This window comes from Nicotiana attenuata, unplaced genomic scaffold (assembly GCF_001879085.1).
Source record: "Nicotiana attenuata strain UT unplaced genomic scaffold, NIATTr2, whole genome shotgun sequence".
NCBI lineage: Eukaryota > Viridiplantae > Streptophyta > Magnoliopsida > Solanales > Solanaceae > Nicotiana > Nicotiana attenuata.
In genome coordinates this window covers 12,990-23,527 of record NW_017672464.1, presented here as the reverse complement: position 1 = coordinate 23,527, position 10,538 = coordinate 12,990, and the positions used below count along the sequence as shown (strand labels likewise).

Below are 10,538 nucleotides of genomic sequence, written 5' to 3'. Positions count from 1 at the left end.
AATACCATATGCAAGTTATTCTTCCTTTCCCTATACTGCTCCACCGATCTCCTCACAAGGTGAATGGCTTCAGTAGTAGACCTTCCGGGATAAACCCGAACTGGTTCTCTAAAATAGTAACACTACGTCGCACCCTCCTCTCCCAAATTTTCATAGTATGATTCAGCAGCTTGATACCCCTATAGTTGTTGCAGTCCTGAACATCACCTTTATTCTTGTACAACGGGATTATCAAACTCTACCGCCACTCCCCGGGCATCTTTTTTCCCCTGAAAATGGCATTAAACAACCCAGTAAGGCGTTCCAAGCCTGCCCGCCCCACTTCCTTCCAAAATTCTACTGGGATCTCGTGAGGCCCAGTTGCCTTACCCCTGCTTATCTTCCGCATTGCCCCCTCGCTCCTAATATGCCTACAAAACCCAAAATCCCTATGGATCCCTGGGTTTTCCAACTCTCCTAGTACGATGTTCCTGTCCCCTTCCTCGTTCAGGAGTCTATGAAAGTACTCCTGCCATCTACGCTTAATACCCACCTCTTCCACCAGAACCCTACCATTTTCGTCTTTGATGCACCGCACTTGATCCAGGTCCCAAGCCTTCCTCTCCCTAATCTTGGCTAACTTGTACAGTTTCTTGTCTCCTCCTTTGCTCCCAAGATCCTCATACAATCTCTCAAAAGTTGCAGTCTTAGCCGCCGTGACTGCAAATTTTGCCTCTTTACTTGCCATCTTATAACGCTCCCTACACGTCCTCTGCTCCTCCTTATATGTGCTCCCTACTAGCTTCAGATATGTCGCTTTCTTAGCTTCCACTTTTCCTTGGACCTCCTCATTCCACCACCATTCTGCTTTGTGGCCTCCCGAATAACCCTTGGATACGCCTAACACCTCTCTAGCAGCTTCCCTAATGCAGTTTGATGTTGTGATCCACATACTACTCGCGTCCCCACTACTCCTCCAGGCCCCCATGGCCAACAACTTTTCCCTCAACTCATGCGCCTTTACCTTAGTCAAGATTTTTCACTTAATTTTTGACTGACCGTACACCGCTCTCTTCTTCCTTATTCTCTTGACCTACAAGTCCATTACCAGGAGTCTATGTTGTGTCGACAGACACTCACTCGGGATAACCTTGCAATCAGTACACATGCTCCTATCACCCCTCCTAAGGAGAAGGTAATCAATCCAAGTCCTTGCAACCTTACTCCAGAAATTGACCAAGTGTTCCTCCCTCTTCTGGAAACACGAATTAGCTAACATCAGGTCAAACACTTTAGCAAAATCCAACAAAGAGGTACCGCCCTCATTTCTAACTCCGAAACAGAACCCGCCATGCACCTCATCATAACCCTTAGAAGTCACCCCAGTATGGCCATTAAAATCACCCCCAAGGACGAGCTGCTCGGAGTGTGGAATACCATACACAACCTCATCTAAATCATCCCAGAAGCACCTTTTGACCTCCTCGCCCAGGCCCACCTGAGGCGCATAAGCGCTAATCACGTTAAAAGTGACCCCACGAACCACTAGCCTATCACTCACCCTCCTAACATCCACCACCAATTTCCTGAGATCCCTATCAACTAAAATACTTACCCCGTTCTTGCCCGCTGCTCCTCCTGAATACCATAGCTTAAACTCGTTAACATCCCGTAGCCTCGTACCCTTTCATCTAGTCTCCTGAACACATGCTATATTAAATCTCCCTCTTATGAAGAATCTTGCCTAGCTCTATAGGCTTACCCGTCAGTGCCCTACTTCTATGGCCCCACTCTCAGCCTACTAGATCCCTTACTTCCCTTTCCACCCTTGCCCCTCGCCCCCTAGCCCACCCAAGGACATGACCCTACTCTACCATCGTTCCGACTAGCCACCCCACAAACAAAGAAACTAAGGACTACAAATTAAGATTAAAACTACTGGCAATGCAGACAAGTTGAAAAGCTTCAATATAGACTAAATAATTTTCTTAATCACACAAGAGGTACAATGACTCAGCTAATGGCCAAGAAAGGTAAACACACAACAAACGCAGGCAACTAATGCACTACTCAAGGGTAAAAGGCAGGCAACAAAGTTATAAACACGCAAGATACAAATACGAAGTAGGAATGATAGAACCTAGAATGTCTACTGTCACGCCCCCAACCTCGGGAGGCGCAACCGGAGCTCAATCGAGTGAACCCGACTGAGCAAGCCTTTTTGGACACTCTCTACCCAACTCACTATGATCAAGAAACCATGCTTTCGTTTAATTAGATAGCAGGAAAGATTGTACACATAACATTGCTAGTTTATTTTATATTACAAACCTTAAACCATAGTTAAGTTTCCTAAATTTCATACAGTTTCAGTTTAGAAGAACGTTTAGAATTACAACATAGTCCAGTGACCCATCCATCGCTCGTACATAACCCACACAAACGTCTACAGAGCCTCTTAAGATACAAAAGACAGTCATGATAATGGCGGCAACAAGGCCCCGGCTATACCTCAAAAAGTGGTAATATATAACAAAAGATATACTGCATAACCCCTGGAAGAAAAGGGGCTCACCAAGATTGCTGAGAGGAGGATGCTCCGCTACCTACGATCGGCACTGTCTACTATGAAACCACCTACATCCATTCAAAGATGTAGCGCCCCCGGCAAAAGGGAGGTTAGTACCATGGAATATTACTAGTATGTATAACTAAACACCATCTCATTAGAAAGAACAACCATACAAGCATAAAGAAATCATAAGGACTAACAAAAGCTTTAAACAATCACCACATCATCAAATAAAAGGGATCACATAGCTTTCACATAATTTCCATAGCCTTAGGTTGGGACATTTCATACTGTTGCATCATTATTCACAATATCACCGCTTTCTTGCGCGGAGTCCGATCATGACCCGATCGGCTAGGTTGCCTCATTTGAGACATGTACCTCAGTCACAATTTCATTCCCACTTTCCAATTTGAATATCAGCACAATACCACCATGTGTGCGGCATGGCGTCCGATCACGGCCCGATCGGCTATGCCATCTCGCCAAGACGTTTTTCCTTTTTCATCAATCATCTCATTTCAATCTTTTTTTCACATATATCAGTTCATTGGCACTTGGGGCCACAATTATCACATCATACTTGGAACCAGGCCACATTTCATAACTCAAACTCGTTTCCCCCATATTTCAAATTAATACCACTTTCAACATTAACCTTGCGATTTAAGATATATGCACATACAAGAGCAATTCAAGTTGTAAGCATAGAGAGGATTTCACATAGTTTGGCATAACAATCTCAATTTAAACTTGACTTGAAATCTAGGCAGTTTAGCACATAGTTCACATTCTTCACACATCCTTAAATTACCAAGTATAGCATATCGAACACATTGAGAAACACCTTTCACATATATTTTTGCAACACCAATTTATTTGAAATAACAAGCAATACATCAATCGGATTTCGGACTTACAACATTTGCATGGACACCAAAGGAGCTCAATTTCTAAGAAGAGGAGGTTTTAGCCATACACACCTCAATAGAGCTTTCCTTAAATTCTTACAATAATTCCGGAACTCCTAGCAACTTCGATCTATTTTATGAGAATTACAAGTTGAACCAAAAATTAGAGGGATAATCAATATTGTAGCTCATTTAGGCACATTATCAAGCACTAAGTGTGCATTGTGATTTTAGGACCTTTTTGTGAGAGATTCTATCATCCTACACCCCATTTGTTACATTTTTAGCTCACAATCTCCCCATACCCTTTTATCATACATGCATGCAAGATAATCAGTCCTTATACCCATGAATCCACTTGTTAATTACTCATTGGGCAAGGGTTGAATCGGGAATTGGTGAGGATCACTTCCTCCCTCTAGAACTTTCTCTCTCACTCTAAATGTAGTAGAAAATAGCACAAAAAGGTCTAATGGGGTGTTTTAATGGAATGGGATCGGGTTTTAAAAGTTAGAAAATAGGAGCCCCGACTCAATCTGCGGTCGCATATGCGACCGCATAACTGATATGCGGCCCGCAAAAGGGACCAAAAAAGTAGCCTCAAGACTTGAATATTCTGTCCGGGTATGCGACCAATATGCGGTCCGCATACCTGTTCTGCGCAAAAATCCCAAGGAGGTTATGCGATGACTATGCGGCCCGCATATCTATTATACGATCGCATAATTGGCCGCATAATTGTCCTCAAAATTAGCCAACATTCTTTCTCACTCTGCAGCAGCTATGCAGCCCGCATTGCTATTATGCGACCGCATAATGGGCCGCAGAAACGCGCTCTTCTGAAAAATATTTTTCCTTAACTTTTTAATGCATAGATCAATCCAAAAGGTCCAAACCGCAGTGAGCAAGCTCGTCGCGATGAATTTTATAAATTTCTAATCACATATTTTTAACTTGACACTATGAGATTTTGGGTTTTTGAGTAAAAAATTTCACGGGTCCTTACATCTACGGATGCCAAAATGGTGTTGACTAACAACAGCTACAGTCCGAAAATACCTACGCACCACCCGCCTCCAGCTGCCCGTGTCTGGGCCTCACTTGCCTCTCAAGGCTCGCCTGAAAATTGCCCATGTGCAGAATCCTCTGTCGCCGCTACTACGCTGAAAAATTCGACAAGCAGCATACCGGGAAAGGACAGAAGACGACCAAGAAGGCGTAGCCGCCCAAGAAGAAATCCGCTGCCCGGCGGAGATGCCCGACGACAGAGAAAAAACGAAAGAAAAAAACACAAAAGCTGGAGAAAGAAGACGAGGGTAGAGAGAAGAGGGATAGTGGATGAGGAAGAAAGAAGAGGCAGAAGTAAGGGGGAGCTAAAGAGAAGGGGAGGAACGGGGGGGGGGGGGCAGATCCGGCGATCTAGGATGGGGAAAGCAGAAAGAAGAGGAGGAGAGGAAGGAGGAGGGGGGAAGAAAAGCAAGGGAAATGTTAGAGAAGAGAGGAAGGGACTTCCCTGACTCCGATGGAGGTCACCGGAATTACGCCGGTTAGCAGAGGTTAGAGAAAAAAAAGCTAAAATAAACCCTAGATGAGAATGCGGGCTCTGTTATGTAAAATTTAATAAAGCCCCAGTTAGTACATACAATATACATATAATTTTTATACAATTGGCATACAACTTATTTGTACAATATTGTTCTTCTTTCTGTTCGACTTTCAATCTGAAATTCCAACCAAAACTAACTTTAATCTCCACCAAACTCCCTCAAATTGAGATATAAGCTCCACAACATATCACCCATCGTTTCCAACAACACCCATCCAAACAAATAATAATTTGACAAAATTCGATTTTTATATTCAAAGTTTCGAAACTTTTTAATAGTTGTCCATGGAGTTATTAATGAAGTTTATTTAATTTTATTATTTTACATATATAGGTAAAAAAATCAAAAGAAAATCTTTAGTGTTAGGGCCCACTCATTCTCGGCCGTTACTCAGTGGATGAAAAAATAAAGCAGATAAAGGATTATGAAAGTGGTTACGCTTATACTCCCATGCTCGGAAACCCAACACACCCTTTGTTTTTATTGCGTAGGACTTAAGGCAGTGACAATCGTAAAACAAAGCTCTTGGCACCAGCGAGCTTGAGAAGAATCGATGGCGAAGGTCGGAGCTTAAGGGATCCAATTTTTGTATCAATTTCTGTACAATTGATAAATGCAATTATATGAATGATAAGTGTTATTTGAGCTTTTCTCTCTCTAGAAATTCCTGCTCTCTCTATAAACTCATTAACAATCAAATGGACCTGGATCAAGTTCATCTAATTCCTCCTCCTAAACCCCCAGATATTAATATCAATCAATCACCTGACGAACACAAACTGTCCATCCCTAGCTTTAAAGATAAGTTAGTACAAGGTGATCAAGATGCTTCAATTAATATGATTATTGATACAAATGTCCATTATTCAAGTGAATCACAAGACATTGGGAAAGAAGACCTCAACTATTCTTCAAACATCCAACAAGGCCAGTTAACTCAAGAGGATATCCAGCGAATATATCTGCCATGGCAATTCTCGACTATAATCAAGCTACAAGGGAGGAGAATCCAACACCACCTGCTTAAAAGGAAGTTACATGAACTGTGGAAAACTAAGGAAAATTTTCCTTTGAATGATTTAGGGTGTGACTACTACATCGCTAAATTCAATAATGAGGAAAATATGCAAAAAGTCCTTCATAATGGACCTTGGTTCATATTTGGTCATTTTCTATCGGTCCAGAAATGGGAGCCATATTTTTTAGTATCGGAAGCAAGAATATCAAAAACTGCAGTATGGATACGTCTCCCCCAATTACCTACTGAATTTTATGATGGATTAATCTTAAAGAAGATTGGAAAAAAAATTGGCAAGCTCTTAAAAATTGATGCATGTACTTCCTCAACACTTAGAGGAAGATATGCTAGATTATGTGTTGAATTGCCTTTGGAAGTTCCAGTAATACCTTTTATCTTCATTGGAAGACACAAACAAGTTATACACTATGAAGATGGGAATTTTTTATGTACTAAATGCGGAAGACTAGGGCATGCCCAGTCCAAATGTCAGTATAAAATCGTTGTTAATGCCTCTTCTCCGACTGACTTGGACTCTACTGCCAACCAATCCAAGATTCATAAAGAAGTTCAAGGTGTAAATGAAGATGCAGTTCAACCCGCCAAGGAAGAAGTGTGGCAAACGATGAGATTCCCAACAAGAAAGAAGGCCAATCATAAACACATATCAGGTATATTCAATGAGCAAAACATCTGTATGTCAGGTACTCTCTCTTCCCCCTCATTAACTATTAAACCCTTTGATAAGCTACTGCCTAATAATGCTTCCAATAAGATTTCGTCTAAAAATTACATTATCAAAAGTCTACCCCATCATTTTACCCTACGTCTGGAAACAAATTCCAAGCTTTGGTTAATCCGCCTGAGCTAGATTGCATGATATTAGATGTGGTCCCATCTCCCAACTCTAATTGCCATGTAGCAAATACTATTAAGGACCAACCAAATCCCATGCATGGCAATATTTCACTTCCTAGCCCCCTAACTAACCTAATTACTACTACTAACACGCTAAAAACAATTCCCAAAGGCTCCCTAATCTCTTCTGGCCACTTTAACCCCCCCTCCAACTTAATTAACCCTTGCATGAACAATGAAATACAACAACAACATCTATCCCAAGACTTTTCCACTGCCCCACAAATGGCTGAAGTAATTAAACACGTACCAGAGCCAAAATCTAACCAAAATCCTATTATAACCATCGGCTCAAGCAATCCTCAAAGCATGCAAATAGAGGTAATAAGTAGTGACCCCCTAGAACACTAGAAAACCTAGTTACTCCTTCAGAAGACTCCCCCAACTCCCTTAATATAAATCATCACTCAACTAGTAAACATGCCCAGAATCCCCATATGTCAACGAAGAAGATATCGTCTTGTTCAAATCCTAAGGCACCAACGAGCCCACGCAATGTCTAATCCTCCACTCCCCCAGTCATCACAAATGAACAACCATATCTTCTTTGTTCAACCACCTCTACCTCAAGATCATCAACCCCTCTCTTGGATAGAACAAGCGTTAATGGGGCATGCAATATCATTCAACATGATATTGGACGGGCAGAAAACTGTGATAGTTCTCCAAAATTCATACTTCCTAGACCAGCTGGTATCGGAAGGGATGCATATGGCAATGAGCAACTACTTTAACCATGTCTGGTTGAACAACATATTACACCCTCTAGATCCATCTATGAATTCCAACCTAGCCCAAACCATGAGAAACCAATGGAGCCTATAAACTCACTACAATCCAATCCAAACACAGAATATGCAAATAGATCTCCCATTCTTTCCACCAAGGGAGATCTCGAACATGAATCCAATATTCATGCCTTGATCAACGCCAAACATCGATGCAACGAATCAGATGACCAACCAAATGCAAAATCCTCCACATGCAAACAACCCTCAACAAAACGCTCCACTAGATCAAAACAATGCTCCACAGCAGCAACCATCTCCCAATCAACCAGAACCAGAAGATCATCCAATAGAGGAAGCAGAAGAGTTGAACTTGCTGGGGTCAGACCAAATCCTAGAGTTTTCAAGTCTAAACGATGTAAAAGTTTATCTATTCAGGGAAATGCGTGAGAAGAGATACGTTCTCAGTTGTCCCCCAACACTCTACAAATTCTCGATGGATGTCAGGCCTCCACAGGATCCCACTGTTGGGAGCCATGCAATGATTCTGGTTCCCTCGATCAGGAGGAATCCAACTTCCCTTCCACAGAGAATGAGGGATAATGGTAACATGCACAACCCTAGTCACCCTGATATGATGCCTCATCCAATAAACTTCATCATTTGGAACATAAAGGGTGGTAATAACGATGCTTTTAGAAGAAACTTTAGGGAAATGATGGATACTCACAAACCTAGTGTTGTCACCTTACTGGAGACTCGTATGGATAACCACATCTCTCTTCTTAATGACTTTTCCTTCACTCAAATGATCGAAGTCCCAGCGGAGGGACAGTCCGGAGGAATGGTTATTTTATGGAAATCAGATGTGGGCACAGTGAAAGATTTTGTGAGAAGGAACCAAGAGATACATGCTAATATTGAGGTACGTCCTTTAATTATTCCTTGGCTTTTTTCATCAATTTATGCTAGTACTAAAGTAGCAAATAGAAATAATCTTTGGCCTTGGTTTTAAAGGTTGTAAATATACGTGGGCTAACCACCTTAGAAAATCTAACCAGTTAATTATGGAACGTTTAGATAGAATTTTTGTAAATGATATATGGATGAGTTTGTTCCCTAAGGCTGTTATTCTCCACCTTCCAAAAACCTACTCCGACCACAACCCCTTATTACTTCAATTGTTCCCAAACAATACTTACCATAATGGAAAACCCTTTAGGCTTGAATCTATTTGGTGTAGGCATCCCGACTTTGTTAACATAGTTCGGGCTAGTTGGTAAACAAATGACCTCCCTAAAGCTCAAAAGATTTTTGAAGAAAAAGTTATTCCTTGGAAAAATAATACCTTTGGTGATATTTTTAAAAAGAAAAAAAATGACTTCTGGCGCGTCTAGATGGGATTTAAAAATTGCCAAAGTACCAAACAAGTTCTTTCCTAATGAATCTGGAAATTACTCTCCAACAAGAGTATAATGCCCTTCTAAAAATGGAAGAAGACTTCTGGAAGCTACGTTCAAGAACAACTTGGTGCAATGAAGGAGATGCTAATACTTGCTTCTTTCATATTATGCTACTAATAGGAAACGTATTAACTCTATTATGTATTTTAAGGATATAGAAGGCAATTGGATTAATGATGCAAAATCCATTTTAGAACACACTCTCAACTATTTTGAAAATTCCTACAAGACTTCTAAAACTGTTAGTAAGATGATTTCTTTTAAAAATCATAACTCTTATTTCCTAACCAATGATTTAGTCACCCTTGATAATCCTCTTACTAGGGAAGAAATTAGAAAAGCTATTTTTTCTTTTAAACCCTTCAAGGCCCCTAGCCCGGATGGTATTCACCCCTTCTTTTACCAAAGATATTGGAATATAGTTGGTGACTCTATTATAAAATTTTGTCAAGAGGCTTTTGAATCTCAATCCCTTACTAAGGGCACTAATGATACGTACTTGTGCCTTGTCCTCAAAATTGTCAATGCTACTGATCTAAAAAACTTTAGACCAATCGGGCTTTGTAATACGGTGTATAAAATAATTACCAAAATGATTGCTAATAGACTCAAACAATTCCTTCCAACCATTATTAGCCCAACTCAATCTAGTTTCTTAAAAAATAGGAGAGCTAGCGATAATGCAATTGTTATTCAAGAGATTATCAACAATATGTGCACCTCTAATAGCTCTAAATATGATATGTTATTAAAAATTAACCTTGAGAAGGCATCTGACAAGTTAGAATGGGATTTTATTCATAAACCTCTTGCATTTTTAACTTTCCTCCTAAAATCTCTAAACTCATTATGCATTGTATTTGCACTAGTCAAATTGGAATTCTTGTTAACGGAACCATGACCAATTACTTTACCCCTAGTAGAGGAATTCGCCAAGGTGATCCTATGTCTCTATACATATTTATACTATGTATGGAACTTATGTCTAGGCTAATAGATAATCAAGTAGACACAATGATGTGGGATCCGATTAGAATTAACCCTAGGGGTCCTTATTTTTTTCACCTATTTTTCGCGGATGATTTGAACCTAATGGGTAAAGCCAACCATAAGACGGGTAATTGTATTAATCACTGCCTTAATTTGTTTATGGAAGAAACAGGCTTGTCTATCAATTACTCAAAATCCAGGATTGTGTTCTCCAAAAAATATCGTCGAGACATAACTACCCATTTTGCAAACTTTTTCAATATGAAGTCTAGTGTTGAGTTTGGGAAATACCTTGGTTTCCCCATTTTAAACCTCAAACCCAATCCCAAGGACTTTGATAAAATTCGAGCAA

The 10,538-nt window shown here is 40.5% G+C and overlaps 2 protein-coding genes across 2 annotated transcripts; both read right to left on the bottom strand.

The window, feature by feature from the left end:
* Positions 1-238: 238 nt before the first annotated feature.
* Positions 239-967, bottom strand: LOC109213312. The gene has a single exon (XM_019377095.1). It carries the CDS (start codon positions 965-967, stop codon positions 239-241), a length of 729 nt encoding a protein of 242 aa, XP_019232640.1.
* Positions 968-1,072: 105 nt separating this feature from the next.
* On the bottom strand, positions 1,073-4,277 carry LOC109213311 (craniofacial development protein 2-like). The gene is made up of 3 exons (XM_019377094.1): positions 4,234-4,277; positions 4,115-4,119; positions 1,073-1,617 (listed from the first exon to the last, which is right to left on the bottom strand). The coding sequence occupies exons 1-3, from the start codon at positions 4,275-4,277 to the stop codon at positions 1,073-1,075; spliced, it is 594 nt and encodes a 197-aa protein (XP_019232639.1).
* Between the last annotated feature and the right edge of the window lie 6,261 nt (positions 4,278-10,538).

Bases quoted from the DNA above. Each gene is read 5' to 3' on its own strand.
- LOC109213312 (XM_019377095.1), bottom strand. From the start codon at position 967: ATGGGGGCCTGGAGGAGTAGTGGGGACGCGAGTAGTATGTGGATCACA.
- LOC109213311 (XM_019377094.1), bottom strand. From the start codon at position 4,277: ATGCGGTCGCATAATAGCAATGCGGGCTGCATAGCTGCTGCAGA.